We start from the raw sequence: 19,878 nt of genomic DNA on the forward strand, positions 1-19,878 counted from the left end.
GGTTGAACAGAAGTTTTTAATTTTAAAGTAGTCAGTGTTATCAATCTTTATTTTGGAAAGAACTAAATCTGTTCCAAACTTATGAACATGGCTTGCTTCTAATTTAGTCAGGTTTAATTTTATGTCCTTCAATCAAAATTTTTAAGTTTCTCCATAGTGAGCTTGTACATTTTGATTAGATTTTACCCTCTAGGTGTCTTGGTTTGTTGGGCTGCAGTAACAGAAATCTATAGACCAAGTGGTTTATGAACAACAGAAATTCATTTCTTTTAGTTCTGGATATATCCAGGATTGAGGTGTTAGCAGGGTCACAGTACCTAGTGACAATCTGCTTCCTGCATCCTAGATGGCCATCCTCTCAACGTCTTCATGTGGGGACCGTGTCCAGGAAGCGCTCCCAGGTCTCTTTTGTAACATTAATCTTGTTCATGCTCCCCTGGTCTGCTGTGGTGACCTAATCACCTCCCAAAGGCACACTTCCTAATACCATCACCCTAGGGATTAGATTACAACTTTTGAATTTTGGGGGACACAAACATTTAGACCAAAGCGCAGGTATCTTTTAGCTTCTATTGCTACTGGGAGTGGGGTTTTTTCCCCTTTTATACTTCATTAGCAGTGTGTTGCAATGGTGCTGATATCTGGGTGTTGATCTAAAACCATGCTGCAGTCTCCCATAGGTTGTGAAAATTCTTAGATTTTTCCATGTAGAACATCATATGATGTAGAAAAAACACAGGACTCTTTCCTATTTACTTTTCCAGTTCACATAACTCATTTTTTTTTCCTGATCATTGCATTGATAACCTACAGTATCATACTGAGTGAGGTGGCAATAGAAGGAATCTTATTTTACTGGAAATATTTTAATGTTTTAACACTAAGAATGATGCTTCATTCGTTGTGAGAAACTGTAAAGTTTCTCATCTCTTTATGCTATACTCTGGGTGTAATTCTAAGTATCATTTTCAGTTTATTAATCTTTTCATTACCTAGGTCAAGTGTAGAGTGTATATAAGCTATTCAGATTTTAAATGTTAATGTCTATATTTTGAATTTTTAAAATTTCTCATTGGTTCTTCTTATCTGCTTGGTCACTTGTATTTTTGCCCTTTTTTGAGACAAGATCAAAGTTGTCCAGCTGACTTTGAACTTCTGGTTCTCCTGCCTCAGCTTCCCTAGTAGTAGGTGGGATTACAGAAATGCACCATACTCTTTCCACCTATTTTTGCTTCAGAATTCCTTGATTTTTTAAAACAAAAATTTGCTAAATGTATCTCCTTGCAGGCTCTAAATATATCTATTTCAAAGTCTTTATCAAACATTTAAAAAATTCATTTCACTGACTTTACCCGAGGCTTGTTTACATCTCTGAACAGAGGTAACCTGGATATATATATCCAATTATATTCTAATAGTTGTCTTTTTCAGCATGAGATTTATTCATGTGTTTTGAAATTTGAATTTTCGGGGGCTGAGGATTTAGCTCAGTGGCACAGTGCCTGCCTGGCAAGCACAAGGTCGTGAGTTCAATTCCCGGTACTGGAAAAAAAACAAACAAAAAAAAAAGAAATTTGAATTTTCAGGCTCATTGTGAGTGAAAAGATTCAGTCCATATTGAGTTTTACAGCTGCCTAGTGGGCCCTACCAGGAAGCTATTTGAGGGTACATGCAGTTCCTGGGCCACCAGGCAGTGGGGTGTACTTCCATACCACAAGCAGGTGTCATTGTCCTTTTCTCCGTCCACACCTGGTCATGAAGCTCCAGGCCTAGGCAGCAGATCATCAGAGGCTTTTCAGCGTTTTTCTATGGGAAGGGTACAAAGGAGGAGCACCCTTCCCCTCCCTGGTTTCAAGCAGAAGGCTGCCTGCAGATCCCCTGAATCAGTGGGACATGTGGCCTCCCTGACCCCATGAGCGTGAACTCTATGACCCAACCACCAGCTTCAGGGCCTAGAGCTGTGCTCCCCACCTGGTGTTTCTATTCTGCTTCTGCTGCAGAGTTGTCTGCTTGGTGTCTGAGCCTGGCATGTCTCTCTAGAGGTCTCTTGTCATATCTGATTTGTCACTAATAGATATCTGGACAAGAGGGGCTTTGTAGGACAAACTCACTCCTCCATCTTGACCAGATGTCTCTAAATGTACTTTTGAGAGACCTGCACTCCGAATGCAGAGAGTGCTGATGAAAGCCAGGCTATGTTCTGTTTCTAATCAGTTTTTACTGGTCTTCATTTTGTAAGTGCTGCTTCTCAGCTGTGAGATGATGTAGTGTCCTGTGCATACATGAGAGCCCTGGTAGGGGACAGGCCTACAATCACATCCACAGGCCTTGTGTTTCTGACACAAATTCTGTATGAAGGTCACATGCCAGGTACACTCTTCAGCTAACATGAGATGAACACTCATAGATGTTTCTACAAACTCATGAATTCTGCCCTGAATCAGGCTCTGCTAAAGGTATCCAGTCAATCTGAGCACTCTGAGATGGTTCCTAATTTTGAAAAACAGTATACAAAGATCATTACATTTTAAAAGAAATTCAACCTAACAGACCCTCAGCTGTAATGAACGCCAGCAACTCCACCAACATGACAAGGTACTCAGGCACACAGTTACCCATGTCCATGAGATGTAAGCCTTGGGTAAAGTCAGTGCCAAGCATTCACCCATCCCAGAAGAGCCTGTGAAGACCAGGGACTCACAGGGCCTCATGGGCGGTATTGCCTTGGTCTGCACTCGCAGGCGTCTTCTCAGGACTCTCCCAGCAATGCAGTCTGACACTCTGGGCTCTTCTACTACAAGTTGCACAGTGGCATTTTCCTTAACTGAAGCAACCCAAAAAACCCGCTTGGGGCTTTTCCCATTGGTCATAAATACCTAGTTTTCAATTAACTTCACACCTCTGATAATTCTTGATTTAATTCTAAAACTGTCAAGGTATTTGTTTAATGAAGATTTGTTCATGAGGCATTAACCAGTTTGGAAAAATAAACAGCTCCATGGGAACACAAAATCCCATATGCCACGGTGGAGAAGGGGAGGTAGTGGTGCAAGTCACCTGGATTTTAGTAGAATCACTGCACTCTGCCATCATTGCTACTGTTCCTATTACAGATGTCAAATCAGTGTGGCTGGCACTAAAATTATAGATCCAGGGCAGTCAAGATGAATTTGAGTCAAAAGGAAATTTAGGTAATGTAAAGTTTAGTTTACTCAGAAGTTTTTCATATTTAAAGAAACAGAATCTCCCTAGGATCTGAGTGGAATTAGAATGTCTGAACTAAATTCCCATTGCTAAAACCATTAAAACATCTATAGGCCAGGAACACATGTTTGATCCCAATCACTTGGGAGGCTGAGGCAGGAGGCTTGCAACTGGAGGCCACCCTGAGCAGCTAAGCGAGATCTTGTTTCAAAAACAAGAAAACAACAACAACAGAGAAAGGACTGGGGGTGTAGCTCAGTGACTGAGTGCAAGGAAAGCACTGGGTTGGATCCTCAGTACCACAAAAACAAACAAGAAACCCAAAACTGATCTACAATGAGGAACTTTGAATAAACATATATACCTTGTGACTATTATTCCTCAGAAGGAAATTGGAGCTTAGAGTTTTTCTATAACTTATAGGAAGCAGAGAATTAAAATATAAAACCAAGTAAAAGTACTTCTGGAGGTAACCACAACTTTTATCTCTATTGCTTTATAATTTAAACAATGTTATTAATTATTCTTGTGCTATGTATAAAAATATGTTAAAGGCTTTTGAAAAATTGTTATCTATTTTTGAAGAAAAGCCAACTTGAAACTGTTAAATACATGGGGCTAGGGATTTAGCTCAGTGGCACAGTGCCTCCCTGGCAAGCCCAAGGTTGTGAGTTCGGTCCCCGGTACCGGGGGGGGGGGCAGGGGGAAGAAACTGTTAAATACTAAGCTTTTATACTGTGATCGTGTACAAACTGTATGCCTATTATAACACAGCATAAATTTGTCTTGGAGAAAGTAAACATAATAAAATAAATTCAAATTTCTTTTTCATCCCTTCTCTGGTTTTTGAGAGAATAAATGCCCTGAAACTTGCTGAAGGACAATATAAAATCAAATATCCTCTCTAATTCAAAGCTCTCAATATCTAGAGAGAAAACAGGCCACTGTACCATAATAAGATTTGTCCTTTTTCTCGAGAATGAAGATAGCTAGATTTAGAAGGAACAATAAATTAGCCAGTAGTTCTTATGTTCATATAAAATTAGAGGGGGACACTATCGAGGTAAAGGGAAGTCTTCCCATGGAGGTGTATGGGGTAAGTAAGTCTGGGAAAGCTTTGGAGCAGTTTACAAACAGTCCACAAACTGGCATTCTCTGCATTGAGAGGCTATCTACCTCGTTCCCTTTGACTCTGGGATCTATCACTATATAACCAATAGAACACAGAGGGTGACATGGTACCTGCTGCTTAAGGCAAGGTCTAAGAAACTAGCCAGTTCTACTTCTCTTCTGCTACTCACTCTGAGCCTCCCCCTACCCCATGTCATAAGGAAGCTCAAGCAGCTGTGAGATGCCCACAAAGAGAGACTTAGGGATAGCCAGCCTGTGAGTGGCCCATCTTGGCAGTGGACCTTTCAGTTCTGCTGAGCAGTGCAGCTGACTACATGAAGCAGCAATAAGCCTGTTGTAGCAATCCATGCCTGACTTGCAGGTCCCTGAGCAAAATCAATGACTGCTTGCTGTTGTTTTACACTGCTACTTTTAGAGTGGTTTGTTACACAGAAAAATGGAACCCAACTGTTTTCTCTTTTTCTTGCCTCTCTTTTTCTCCAGTGAATGATTATCTTGTTCCATCTCTGTTTTTAAAGGTGTGTTTTTTTAGTTTGGTTTTTTTTACACTTGCCCTTAATGTGTACCAGCCATTGTGCTTATATCTCAGTTAATCTTCTTAATCTTATGAGATGTGCATCATCATTATCCCCATTTTATGGATAAATAAACTGACCTATAAGGGGGTCCAAGATTACACAGTTAACAATTGGTGACGTGACCTTTAAAGCCAGGCCTCTTAATTGCTGTACAGTATCAGCTCATCTCTGTCTTTAGTGTTAAGAAACAGCTAGGGACGTCTCTGTTGGCACTGCAGTCCTCTTCTCTGTGGACCTCTTTGAAAATGATTTTCTTTAGCAATCATCAAGAAAGACCTATAATATTTCCCTACTGACTGGTTCCCCCCATAAATAGGTAAAAATCCCTATTCTCTCGATGCAAGTGGAGCTTTTGGGAGGTAACTAGGTTTAGATGAGGTCATGAAAATGGGCCCTCAAAAGGGATGTGTCCTTTTAAGAGTTTGGAAACAAGGCCCTTGACCATCACCACTCCATCCTGTCATGTAAGGGAACCCAGAAGAGGTCCCTCGCCACAGCCTAACTCTGGTGGCACCATGATCTTGGATTTTCAGAGCTGTGAGAAATGCCTGTTGTGTAGGCCACCAGGCCTATGGTAATTTCTAATGGCAGCTTGAACTAAGACAAATTGCAAGCCCTTTTCCTAAGTGTGACCAACCTGCTCTGAAGCTCTGGCATGCACCTAGAGGGGAAGATGGAAACCTAGGGACCGGCTAGATATTTTCATTTAAGCTTCAGATGTAAATTGCTAAGTTCAGAATGTAACCAACTGAAACAGAAGGAAAGGAGATTCTCTCTCTCTCTCTCTCTTTCTCTCTCTTTTTGCATGTGGAATGCTGCAGCTGGAGCCCAGTCTTATGCATGCTATGAGGGAGCTACATCCCCAGGCCTGAGACACACTATTAACTGCCTTCTAGACAGACTCCTAACCTTCAAATAAAGAGGCAACAATCTCAAAACTTTTTGAAAGCTGAGAGTAAATTATGTTTATTATGTTTCAAATGTCAAAAATACACTTTTATCTAAAATGATTTATGTTCTTATGAACTTTCATTTGTTGTTTATCTTATTTTCAAAGACATAATTAATCTCACTGGGATTGAAGCCTCGAACCTGACCCAGAGTAGACCCACGATCCTGAACGATACAGTCAAATAAAGGTAAAAATAAATTATGTGAAGATTCATATAAAAGGCATTTACTTATCTTTTATACCTAGAGTACAAACAGTGCCTTCATTTTAGCCCAAGCTTAGGCCAACATTACAGGCAAAGATGCGCCAGAGGTCTGTCCTGCTTCTGGTCTGAGACCCACTCCCAGTGAAATTAGTCATGTCTCTGAAAATAGGATAAGCAACATATAAAAGTATCTTAGATACTTAGAGCCCCCCCCGGCCCTCAGTTCAGTTCCTTCCTCACCCTTGCTAGTTCTTATAGGCTGAACTGTGCCCCACCTTATTCCTCCAGCAGTTTAGGAAAAGGGGGAACCTGGTGACAAGACTGGGGAACAGCCTGAATTCAGTGAGTCACCTCTCCACACCTGGTACAAGTTAAGGCATTTCCCTATGGGTTGGAAAGGAACAGAACTCAGAAGAAGCTGGAGGTACCAAATAACATGACACTTGTCATGTCCAGAGATATATGTAGACTGTATTTCAGAATACCTTTTTAGGGCCAGCGTATAACTCAGTGGTAGAATATGTACTTAGCCTGTATGCAAGGACCTGGGTTTGATCCCATGCACTTAAAACAAAACAGAAACACCCATTAAGAGTTAGGCGTGGTGGCACACACCTATAATCCCAGCACTCAGGAGACTGAGGCAGGAGGATTGCTGTGAGTTTGAGGCCAATCTGGGCTACATAGTGAGTTCAAGGCCGGCCTGAACTGCATAGTGAAAACCTGTCTCAAAAAACCAAGCCAAACCAAACCAAACCAAAACAAATCCAAAATAAAAATAACAAAAAACTCCTTGAAAGTACCATTCCATAATTTTAACCGAATTGCTTAGCAGCATTAAATACTTCCACACTGTTGTGAAACCATCACCACAGTGCGCCTATAGAACTCTTTTCATCTTGCAAAACTGAAGCCCTGTCTCCATTAACCACCAGTTCCTCATCCCTCTTCCCCAGCCCCGTCCACTGGCAGCCACCACGTACTTCTTGCTTCTATGTATTTGATGACTCTAGGTATGCCATGTGACTAGAATCATGTAGTATAAAATACCTTTAAAATTAAATATTAATTAAACTATTAGTAATAGTTTCATTAAACAATTTTAAACTATTAGTAAAAATAAGATCAGAGATAGCTGTGTACAATTCCCCAGGGTGACAGACAATGTGGGATGATGGCAGGTAAAGAGTAAAATCTGAACTGGGTGTGGTTGTGCATGCCTGCAATTCCAGCATTCAGGAGGCTGAAGCAAGAGGATAGCCATGAGTCTGACGTCTGGACTACATAGCAAGACCCTGTATCAGAACACCAAAAAAAAGAAAGAAAGAAAGAAAAAAAAAGAGAGTGAAATTTGGAGGCGGCTGTGGGGGTGGGGATGAGCAGGGTTTTTGGTCTGAGTCCAGAGAATAGGATGTGCTGGCAGCAGAAATGGGGTCACTTCCAGGGAAAGGAAGCAGCTCAATTGGACATGAAGGAAAATGAAAAGTGTCCTGTAGTCTGACTGCTTTTTTATGGAGAAAAATACAGCATTTATTGGGGAAGATAAGAGGACATACTGACAGTTGCAGCAGTCATTTCTTTTACAACAGGGGGTAGAAGAAACCACATGCTGACTGTATTCAAACCACACTTCCTCCCAGCTAAACAGCCCTATAATAACGGTTGGCCTGAAGTACCCTGGAGGCTCTATTGCAACTCCACCTGTCCTCGTGGCCTTCCCACCAGCAACACAAACAGAAAGCTCACTCTTTACTGGAAAAAGAAATGAGCTTTTCTTACAGCAAAATAACTGAAGTTCTATTGCCTTTGATATTACAGTATAACAATCTGGAATGAGAAATGGAGGTAGATTGAACAGGAAACAACTATTTCAATGATTACAGCCACAGTTCTGTTGACGGGTTGCTTGTTAGTCCATTCTGAATATTTTGATCAGCATAAGTAACCATATCGAAAAAACACATTAACTGTGAGTATACATATGTGTGCATGTACATGTTTGGGTGTTTGTGTGCATGTGTACACGTGTGGGCTACAGCTGCAGCAGCAGTGACAAATATGGCTGCTTGTGCAGTGTCAAGTATGGACTGTGACAGCTATACATGACAAGCCAGGTAGAGCCAAATGTAATGAATTATCCCAAGAATTTATATGAATACTAGAAGATCCTAAGGCAGAAATCTACCTTTAACTCCTGCCCTGATCTATACATTTCTGTGCTCCAGATGCTGATCATAGATGTGTATCACTGCACCCTGGGTGGGGTCCCCTATAAGTCAAATGAACAAGGTGTACAAAGCCCAAGGGAAAAAGGCAGAATATTAACAGTTTTCAAGCTTAGCTTTCTTAAGGTTGATAATGGCTTTTCTCGCTTTAGATTTTCAGAGTTTCCATCACTTTCTCCAGGAGCCAAAAGCCTAGAATTCTGTGAGAAAGGCAAAAAGAATAAAACTAAGTCAGGCGTTCCATTAAAAATGCCCTATGTTGACAATCTCAAGTTGGCACCTACTTTTGCTAAACTAAAGGAGGAAGCATTTATGCCTTTTCATTATTATTAATATAAATTCCCTGCAGGTTAGAAGTTGGATGCTTTTTTTTTTGCTAAAACTCATAAAGAAGACTGAGTCCAGATGAATAACCAGCTGAGTGTGGTGGAGCACGCCTGTAATCCCAGCACTTGGGAGGCTGGGGCAGGAGGGTTGTGGTGACTTTGAGGCTAGCCTGGGCTACATAGAGAGTTCAAGGCCAGCCTGAACCATGTAGCAAGACCCTATCAAAGAAAAAAAAAAAGATGAGTAACCAGACTAATAGTAAAAGGAGATTAAACTAAAGAAATTTTAACTACAAAGTAGGAAAAATTTTTCACATAGTGAAAATTTAGGCTTTTGTTTTATCAAAATATCGATTTTGAAAGATAAGCTCAGGATTGTTCCAGAGACCCATGTAGGGCCTAAAGTAAAGCACAAGCATGCCGACAGCCTCAGGGCACTTTGTGGGAATGCTTTCACAAAACGCTGCTGCTTCCTCCAGTCAGCCTCGAGTCTGGGACACGCGGAGTCCCTAGTGTAAGGAGCATGTTTCCCTTGACAAGCTGAACAAATGTGAGTATTTTTCTGTTCAAGTAGGGAGGCCTTCAAAAACTCCTCATGCATATCAGTTTTGTCTTCTGATGCCTACTTTCTGACACAGCTGCAGCTGGTTCTTGACTCCCTTATATGAAGGCTTAGAAGCAGCACAGTGTAACATTGGGGTACTCTTCTGCACCGGGGCAGACTCGCACCGTCAATCTTCTTCAGCAATCATTTAAGAATGCACAATTTCAAGTGGCCCAGATGCCTTAAAAATCCAGAGGCAACAGAGAACTTTATGACATTAGGACACTGCACTCTGATCTTGGTTATTCTCACATTTTCTAAAACCGGTCGTGGGGTTCACTCCTAAGAAAAAGCGCTCTTTGGTAAATTCCTAAACTTATGCCTTAAAAGTTCCAGAAACCAAAATACCCTCACTTTGGAATAAAGTAACCAGGGACTTTCTCTGTTAGTGTCATTAACTGAACCCATGATCCCACACAGCCTCTGCTGCCTGAGATGACCTGCTTGCTGTGAGAACCCAAGGGTGCCTTGCCCACGGGGCCAGATCCAGAAGGGACCATCCTAGGTTTCCTGTCCCTTCCCTGGGGGACTTTCATGTGAACTTGTCTATAAACAACTGGTCATCAGGATCAGCTTGGTGCCAGGAAGATCAACTGAGTTGACAAGTGGTCAGCTGACTGGCTTTGCCATAGATTTCAACTAGTTATTTGGTACCAAAAACACACTGGTGCAGAAACTACAGAGCCAGAAGAAATGGAATGGTATAAAATTTACATAACTAATATAAGTATGTTCTTATTTACCTTATATATAGGAAGGACAAGATTGTATTTTATCTAAACACACTCTAGGATACTGAGTGATTTCCAAACTGAACAGGCCTTGATGGTTAGATTTATCTGGTTATAAACCAGTTTTAGCCTACAGACAGAATGGGGCTCCAAGTCCTCAGTACCTTATGATGCTGTGTTTGACTTAGAGATGCTGGACAGAAATTGGAATGCAACTGCCTGTTATTCACAGAGGCTGTCAGAGTACATTTTACCAGACCTTAAACTACCAAAGCTGTTTATGGGTAGTTGGCAAGGGTCCACATGGCATTTTATCTCAGCAAGAAAAATTCACAACTGTCTTAGGTACTTTTCTCACTGCTGTGACAGAATACCCAACACCCAAAGTTAAAGGGGGAAAGGTTTATTTTGCTCACAGTTTGTAGAGGTTTCAGTCCATAATCGGCTGGCTCCAAGACAGGGTGGTACATGGCAGAGGGGCAACCATTCATGGCTTTGGAAGACAGCAAAAGCAACAAGCAAGGGAGACAAGACTCTTTCTGTCCCTTACATTGTATCCAGGCTACCTGCCCTAGAATTGGACCCTTCATCCCAGCATTGGACCATGAATCAACCACAAAATCTAGATTCAGCCACCTCTGAAAAGCCTACCTTGTTATGGCGTAAGGCTTCAGGGGGACATCTAGATACAACATAACAGCAACCATCAGACCCAGCCACTGAAAATGTAGCTGATGAATATAAACAAGGCCAGTTGGTGACCTTGTAGAAATTGGGCCTAGGTACCATCCAGTCCTCACAGAGGCTCTGGAACTGCAGAAGCAACCCAAAGTATAAAAGCAGAATTAGTGATATTAAATGCAAACTCTGCTGGGTATAATGGGGCACATCTCTAGTCCCAGCTACTTAGGAGGCTGATGCAGTAAGATGGAAACCATCCTGGGAAGCACAGTGAGACTCTGCCTCAAAAAAAGAGATAAAATAAAATAAAATAAGATAAAACAACAGCAAACCCTCCACAAATTTTATCCAAATCAAATCTATATAAACATGAAAACACATCTTTCTGAATTCACCTTTTGCTGAATTTGTGTTCTTCTATCAGGTATATATTTCTGCATAATATGCATTGTTTCTTCTTTTAGCCATGGAAATGATTGCTTTATTTAGACAGTTAAGAGAATATGCAAAACTGGAACCCTCATATATTGCTGGTGGAAATATGAATGGTATAGCCACTTTGGAAAACAGTCTGGTAGTACTTCAGGTGTTAAATACAGGCTTATCATATGGTCTAACAATTCCATTTCTTGGTATATAGCCAATAGAAATAAAAACATACACCCATATAAAAACATACATAAAATATTCACAGTAGTATCCACAATAATAGCCTCTAAGTGAAAAGATCCCAAATATCTGTCTACTGATATATGCATAAATAAAATGTGGTATGTCAATAAAATGAAATCTTACTCAGAAATAGAAAGAAATGAAGTACTGACACAAGCTAGGTGAATCACAAGTTGGAGGACCCTTGAAAACATGCTAACTGGAAGAAATCAATTCATTTTTATTAAATGTCTGGAATAGGCCACCTCATAGAGACAGAAAATTAATCAGAGTTTGATTATAACTGGGAAGTCTGAGGGTTGGGATAGGAGATGGGTACAAGATCTCTTTTGGGAGCTATAAAAATGTTCCAAAGTTTATCACATTGTTGTGAACCTTGCATACACTAAAACCCAAGGAATTGTACATTTTAAATCAGTACATTCAATATGTGAATTAGATCTCAATAGAACTTCTTATTAAAAAGTACAGCATAAATATCTTAGTCTGTTTTGTGCTACTTAATGATACCCTGTCTGAAAATAAGTAAATTAATAAATTAATTAAATTAAATAAAAAAGGTCAGGGATGCAGCTCAGTGGGAAGGCCTTGTATGGGGGACCAGGAGACAGATAGACAAACAGAGACAGACAGGTCTTTCGTGTGGGACTGGTTCATCTTCATGGTGGCAATGAGTTTTCCCTCTTGCAGGGCTGGACCAGTTCTTGTGGGAATGGGTTGACACAAGAGAGGGCCTCCTAATGTTCTGTTTTCCACACGCACCTGCTTGTCCATCAGCCATATGACTCTTAGCAGGAGGTGGGCAGATGTCAGCATCATGCTCTTGGACTTCTCATCCTCCAGAACTTGAGCCAAATAAACTTCTCTTCTTTGTAACTGACTCATTCTCAGATATTCTGTCATAGCAACAGAAAATGAACTAAGACAGTACCTAACATTGTGCCTAGAACATTCCAGTCATTCAATAAATGAATGAATGGAATTAATGCTGAATTAAAACCTACTCAGAGGATACCTTCAACCTTAAAGGTAGCCTAGAATTAATGGGCAGCATTTTAGGCGAAGGGCCTCACTCTTGTCCTGCTCTCACACATTTTAGATCAAAAGTAGCATAGAAGGGTTTGAGTAGTTAAAAGTGGTTAAAAAGCCCTTATATAAAGGGTATAATGCTGGGCGTAATGGTGAATGCTTGTAATCCTAACACTTAGGAGGCTGAGGCAGGAGGAGCGTTGCAAGTTTGAGACCAAAGTGGGCTACAAAGTGAGCTCAAGGCCAGCCTGAACTGCATAGTGAGACCCTATCTCAAAAAGACAAAAAAAAAGGGGAGGGGTATAAAGTCTTGGTAAGCTCCTGCCTGCCACCAAAGTATCTGGAGGAAAAAAGTAATATGCCTACATTTTGAAATATTTTTTTAAAAATATTACACCATTATAAACAATAACTCAGTTATGTGAACTACTTGGATGAATTTCTCATTCTAGTTACAAATAAAGGGTATTATGTACAAAAGAGTTTGGGGAAGGGCCCTGTAGAGACGGGCAGATTTTTGTTTTAGAACCCAAGACTGACTACGTCTGTGTTGTAATGCATATTATTCTCACCAGCTCAAAAAGCCATTTTTCTCCACTCATAAGTCTGGTTTACGACCCCAACAACAAGTAATTTGTGGAAAAGAAAAGGAAAAAGAAGAATTAATGAACTAGAAAGTTAGTTGCTTCCTGCTGCTTTGATTTTGATAAAAATTGTTATATGTGTCCAATCTAGGGCAACAACTTATTTGTCTTACAATATATAGAGTCAGCAGGTATCACAAGGAAGGGTTCATTTTTTTTAGATTCTTGGGGCCCTTGTAAAGGCCACCTGACCTGAGAAGGAGATGATGAAGGCAGGAAGGGTTGGGGTGGAGGGGAGGAAGTACTGGGGTAGAGAATGAATAGAGAATGGAAGAGCACAGGGCCAAGAACACATAAATTACTAAAACAGTGTGACAGGCTGCTAATACCCAATGTTGGCAGTTCTCACCCACTGCAGATAGGTGTATGAAGGCACACGGCCATTTGGGGAGCCAGTTTGGCATTTCACAGTAACAACGAAGCTAGGCTGTGACCTGCAATTCCAGTTCTGAGTGTATGTCCTGGAGAAACTCCAGAACTTGTGCCCCAGGAATCACAAACAAAGATATACAAGAGCAACACCCACCACATCAAAAAAAAAAAAATACTGGAAACAACCTATAGCCCATCAGAAACAGAGCTGATAAAAATTGTGGCAAAGTCATACACTGGATGCTACATAGAGTGGACAATAGCTGTATACATTTACATGGCTGAACCACAAAAACAATGTTCAATGAAAAAAGAAAGTTGCTAAAGAACTTACAGTTTCGCTTATCGAAGATCAAAAACTGGCAAAGACAAAGATATGTTGTTATTTGGAGGTACATGTGCTACAACTAGTAAAGTAAATTATCACAAGATTCAGAACAGTGATTGGAAAGCTATCACCATGTTTTATACCTTATAGTCATATTCATTATTATTATCGTTTAAAGCATAAATTATCACATACTCTTTTGGATGTATCACTCCCTTTACAATTTTTAAGGAGTTTTTCTTTAAAGTAAACAGAGATGCTGAGTCAGAGATTCACTGGGCAGATACAAAGGTACTGGAAGAGAATCACACATCATCTGAACCAAAAAATTTGTTCCAGATCTAAATTTCTAAATTTATTCACAGACAACAGGTAGTGCAAATACATACATACTTACATACATACATACATAAATACAGAAATAAATAAAATTTAAAAGGAAGAAGAACCCCGGAGCTCACATTCATTGTTCATAATCTTCTACCACCACCAAAAGGGTTCTGCTGCTCCTCATTCTAACCAGATGCAACCAGCCCTCAGTGCCTTGTATCCTGGCTCCATGCTTCCTGTAGCCCCCTTGCCCTGCCCTTGTTCCCATAAGCCTGCTGGAGCTCATAGACTTTGCTTACCATCTGGACCTGTATCAGGGGGCATCTAGCGTTTGCCAGCTACTGGGTGAATAAAAATATTTCGGTGACCTTTCAACACCTACGAGTCATGGTCTGCGCCCTCCGCTGACACAATGGCTTGGGAGATGCTCTATCCTACCTAGAGTCCCATACTCTTACCCCACATGACCCAGATGTCATCTCACACCAGTGAGGACTTTCTCAAACTCCCCAGTCAGAACTGAGTGTCTTCCTCTTCTGGCCCACAGGGCTCCCTACGTGTGCCTCTAGCATACTGCTTAGCAACTGATGGGGCTAACTGAAGACATGATCCTAGTTCCATCAGATGTAGAGACCTTCAGAACCAGAGTCTCTGTCTAGCTGTCTTTTCAGCATGGGAAATACTCAGAGTATCAGGCTGTCAGAGTGGATCTAAGTCTGCAGCCAGGTCCTGCAGATGTGTCCCCCACCCTAAACAGCTAGATATTAACTCTTTGTTGCTGAACCAGGGGGAAGAGAGGGGAGCCGGTGAAGGGCCAGGCAGCTCCTGTGCAAAGATGAGAGACTCACGATCATATGTATTTTCCAAGTACAGAAATATTTCAATATTTTCATAACTAGCATGACTATTATATATCAATATTCAGTGGCTCAAAACCTATTTTTATATCCCCAGAGATAGATAGTACTGTGCCTGGTAGAAGATGTTTGGTTAAGTAGTTACTGAAAAATGAGACATACATTAATTATAACTGGAATTATTAACCATTTACCCAAAAAGAAGAAAGGGAGAGAGAAAAGCTGAGACTTGGCTTCTACTGTAAACTTGTAACCGTAAACTGTAAACTTGCGTTGCCTTTGCCTTCCCTTCATGTAAAAGCAGATTGGTAAGTATGGGCATGTGGCTAAGCTGGTCTAATAAGACTCAACCCTGATTTTTTGCTTTAATCCTCCCAACCCCTTCAGCCCCTCCTATCACCCCTGTTTCCAGGCTAGTTTTGGGAGCTGTCTAGCCTCCAAGAGGGGGAATCTGTCAAGAAGGAAGCACAGGATAGCAGAATCAGGACACAGAAGAGTCAGGTGCTGTAATCTAATTTAAATACTACATTCAGCCATGCCTGAAGATCCAACCTACACCCTTCAGTTAAATGACCCCATGCGTTCCCTTTCTTTCTTACAATAGTTGACTTGTTTTTTGTATTTTATTTTGCCTTTTCAATTATTAAGTCCAGTCTAATTCAGGTGGAAGGAGAGCCTCCACTAGAAAAAGAAATCCACGTTTTTATTTGTGTATCTCTTATCTTTCGCATTGTATGATATCTTGCCAGTTCATTTTGGTAACTCACCTCTCACCAAGGAGAACATTTGATAGATTTATGAACGTGGGAAAGTCCAGGGTGTTTGTGACAGGATAGGCATGGATAGGAACAAGCAAGGTGTCATCTCCCTAAAATTGATGAGAAATGGGGAAGTTAAACATTTTGAAAAATACAATTTTTAAAGACAAACTTATAGATGTTTAGTTTCATATCTCATTTTCTATCATTAAAATTTTCCCTTAAACTGTAGTACTTAAGTACATCAGAAATATCAAGTTTCCTTAGACATCAAGTGTAGAAGATTTGAAGTATATTTCACTGAAATGATGTTCACTACCATCCAAGAAGCTGAGGAAAATGATGCCCTCATGTAGACACGATGACCATTCTATTTGCTTCTGTTTCAACAAGTGCTGAGACACAGAGACCTGGTTCTAGCCCTGCAAAATGCATTACTTAAAGCAAGACTTTAACCATTTCTTCCTTTGCAAAATAGGGACAATCAAATCCTTCCTCAAAGGTATTTTTAAGAATGAAAGCAGATGACGATCTTAAACAGTCAGTAGAGCTACCTACATATGGGCTATTGCTATGAGCACTGCTGTATGTGGCAGGAAATGTACATTATTATAAAAGGCCCTCTACATAATACTTAGTCTGGAAATTTTTCTTCTGCTGGGTAGAGAATATCCATTCTGAAAACAATATTCTCATTAGTTAGTACATCCCGCTCTTCCATTTCAGGCTTGAAACCCTAAGAACAGAGCTAACTTTGAGTTTTCTTGAGTTTCAAAACTGGGTCTGCAGCAGAGAGAGAGGAAGGGGGTGCAGATGGCCATTGTAAGAGAAGAACTGAAAATAAGCATAGCTGTTTGTGGAGGTCAAAATGTGACACGGAGGACCTAGAACAGGCTAAGAAGAATCCCAACCGCACAGTGCCCTAGGTGAGGTCACAAGACCCGCAGGGCTGCCTCTGTGAACACTGCCTTTAAGACTCAGGACAGTAGCCAGAGTCTATAATTGACTTGGTGGTCGCTCGCTTTTCAATCTAGCCCCTAAGGGAGCACATCGCCGCACAGGGAGGTTTGGCACAGGGCCCGGGAATACCTGCAGCACAGGCTGTCCTGAGTTTCCCAGGTTCTCGGCAGCTCAACACTGTCCCAACCCAGGTTGCTGGCAGCCCAGTACCATCTGATGGGTAGTCGTGTCACTCCACAGTGCCCTTCCATGTCATTTGGACTGGAGCCTAAGGAGCACCTGTGCCAGGCTGAGGAAGCTCTGTCGTGCCAGTCCATCTCTCTCTTCCTTCACTGAGTGCTGGCCAACCCCAGCAAAAAACAGTTTGCGGAAACTTACCTTACAGTGAATGCGGATGCAGTCATAGTAGTATCGCCACTCATCTGGAGAAAATGTAATGGTGATTGCAAGGGACAAGCCAGGGATGAGGCGGTTTTCCTGGAAAGCAAGTAGGTTCTTGTTGGGACAAGCCCCAGACTTCACAGATCACACACTCCTGCCCCCGCAACAGGCCTGAGACCTAGAAAACTACAACCCAGCGAAGCATACCATGGGCAGGGGAGGTGGCCCAAGGCCACTTACCTTTTTCAAGTAGCTGATCTGAAAGTATTTGGTTTGTGGGGGTAAAATATGAACGTGCGTGTCTTCGTCGGAAATGTTGACCAGGTGCTGGGCAAGAGAAAGATGAGTTTAGAGTCAAGACACTGGTTTACTTGTATATCATCTCCTCATGCATTTATACCTATCTTGTTCCTAAGCGGATATGAGGAGACATATTTCTTTTAACTTTTTAAAAGATTTAAAGTTTACCATATACCATTTAAAGAATAACCAAATATGCCCATGTGCCTATGCCACCCTTAAGAATGATAACACAGCCTGTAACCCCTACAGCCCAGAGGATATATGGTCCTTCAGAGGCCCCCTCAATCCTCAAGGCTTACTGCGTGCACTTTCTGTTGAACTCAGTCTTGTCCTGAGAGTTCCTGGAGCTGAGAAGCCAGCCACTAACTGCCACAGGCTCTCTAAATCCAGGCCACCGGCTTGGGGCCAGAGGAACTCATACCCTCAGAAGATCAGGAGAAAACTGTGGCTGCGGCAGCTCCCCCACCCATCCTGGGCACATGGCAAGGGCTGTTTGGATGGCAGTAGAAGACCATCCCCAGAGGCAGAATTTTCTCTGAGGAAAGGGGGTTTCCCTCTGCTTGAGAGAGAAGCAGGATCTTTGAGCTTTATGGATCTAGGCTTTGCCTGGGTCACACGGGGTTGAGAGGCCTTTGGTTTCCACAGTCCAGGCCAGAGGCTCAGCTTGTCACTGGGGCTCTGGGAGATTCATTGCCTGAGGCCTTGTGTTCATTGAAGTCCTAAACTAGACTTTACTCCTTAGCACCTAAGAAGACCACAGTGGTATTTGCACATGTTAAAAGTTCTTATTTGTTGCATGGGAACATTCTTGAAGTACCACGGTTTTGACTTTGTTTTATTATGTATTTTTTTTTTCATTTTTAAATATGCTAAAAGCCTAGAAATAAAAGAGGGACAGTCCTGGAGAAGATTTTACTCCCAGGGACCCAACACACAAGAGCGGCCCTTCCATGAGAGATGGGGCGGAGAGTTGTGCTGGGCCTTGGGTGGTGGTTCCCACCTGGAGGTGAGGGGGTGCCTGGGACCTGGTGGGCTTGAGAAAGACCTCTGTCCCCCATACTTGTCATGGGGTGTGGTAGTGGTGAAGGCCTTGAGGTGGGATATATGGTCCTTTAGAGGCTCCCTCCATCCTGAAGGCTTACTGTGTCCTCCCAGGGAGACCTGGGAGTGGAAGTGGCTGCTGTATCCATCACTTACTTAAATCATCCAGCAAGGACAGCGAAACAGACAAGGACGTACAAACTGCTTTTAGTGTGTCCCCTTTAGAAGAAACTAGGGATGTAGCCCTCGAGTCCATAGTGAGCACTGAAAGATCCTAATCCAGCATCTACACTCCAGAAGCAGCACCTACAGAGCTTCAGTGACATTCACCAAAATAGCCAGAGGAGTTTCTATTAGCAGAAGGGACTGAGGATGTATAGATTAACTGGTAATATTATTCTGGAGTTTCCACTTTGGTATATGAGCAACTGGACCCAGAGGCCCAAATATCCTTCAGAGTAGCATTCTGAATGGTATATGAGAAATGAAAGGTATTTCAGCATCCAAGCTGGGGTCTTTTAGCACCGTCCCTCACTGACACATCATCTCAGAGAAAATCAGTGTTTCACTCCGGGGAATGGAGGCCAAATTCAAACAGCCCTATAAATTCTGTTTTACCTTAAAAATGTTTTAACTTCACATGTGCATTGGTCATTTTACCCTAAAATTTTGTTCTGTACTGCATTTCTCTAAAATGTGAGAGTAAAACTGATGTTCTAGAATGATGTACTGTGTCTATGCATGCCTTCCATTCTCCTTTCCCCACATCTGAGGAGAAACCATCAAGATTTATTGCCCTATTTTTGAAAAGTAAGATCCTGGGGGTTCTTAAAAGCTCTAATAGGGAATTGAAAAGTAATATTATTATTTCAAAAAGCCAGGAGGAACCATTCCTTTATTTAATATAAGGTTTCACAGGCTAACAATTTTGTTTGTGGCTGCCAACAGGAAAATGGATGGGCTGTTTACTTAATAAGTATAATTTCCCAGGCAAAAATCTTTCCTCAAAGAGGAAACGTAATGTAAGAGGTCCTGATTTTGAGAACACTGAGACCATTATTTCAATTTTTAAAGTACACTGAAGCAGTGATTTCAATATGAATGCAAGTAAAATGTTTTAGTGCCTTTAGCCAGACTTGGATCGATCCCAAGCGTTAATGAACAATTTATTGTGGCTTTAAACACACGTTCAATCATTTCACTCTTGGGCAATTTGCATAGTTTCCTGTAGGAAGACCAAGATAAAAGCAGGGTTGTTGGATTTTCCTCCTTGTTTGGCAAGAATCTCAAGGTACTTGCTTTAGGCTTCTGCTTAACTTTGCTGGTGGAAACAGAAGGCTGACTCCAGTATCTCTCAGAAAGTTATTAAGATGAAATAATTTTGTACTTTTATCTATTTCTGTTTGTTTTAATGTCTGACAGAAGCAGTATGATTAGTAAACCTTTGCAAAGTCAATCTCTTCCAAGAAAGTGTGTTCAATACTATTCCTTCATAAGCATTCACTGAACACCTTCTGTGTGTTAGGCATTGTGGTAGGTGCTGAGGGACAGGCAATACAAATCACA

At 41.4% G+C, this 19,878-nt stretch overlaps 1 protein-coding gene across 3 annotated transcripts in view; it reads right to left on the reverse strand.

Moving 5' to 3' along the window:
• Cfap221 (cilia and flagella associated protein 221) overlaps window positions 1-19,878 on the reverse strand; it is a 121,585-nt gene that overhangs the window by 92,489 nt on the left and 9,218 nt on the right. For all 3 annotated transcript variants that reach the window (XM_005397660.1, XM_013521060.1, XM_005397661.2), the window contains exons 4-6: window positions 17,209-17,295; window positions 16,966-17,064; window positions 15,637-15,737 (exon numbers count right to left, since the gene is read on the reverse strand). In XM_005397660.1, coding sequence (XP_005397717.1) covers window positions 15,637-15,737; window positions 16,966-17,064; window positions 17,209-17,295 — 287 coding nt within the window. The remainder of the gene's footprint in view (window positions 1-15,636; window positions 15,738-16,965; window positions 17,065-17,208; window positions 17,296-19,878) is intronic.

This window comes from Chinchilla lanigera, unplaced genomic scaffold (assembly GCF_000276665.1).
Source record: "Chinchilla lanigera isolate Chin_1 unplaced genomic scaffold, ChiLan1.0 scaffold00058, whole genome shotgun sequence".
Taxonomy (NCBI): Eukaryota; Metazoa; Chordata; class Mammalia; order Rodentia; family Chinchillidae; genus Chinchilla; species Chinchilla lanigera.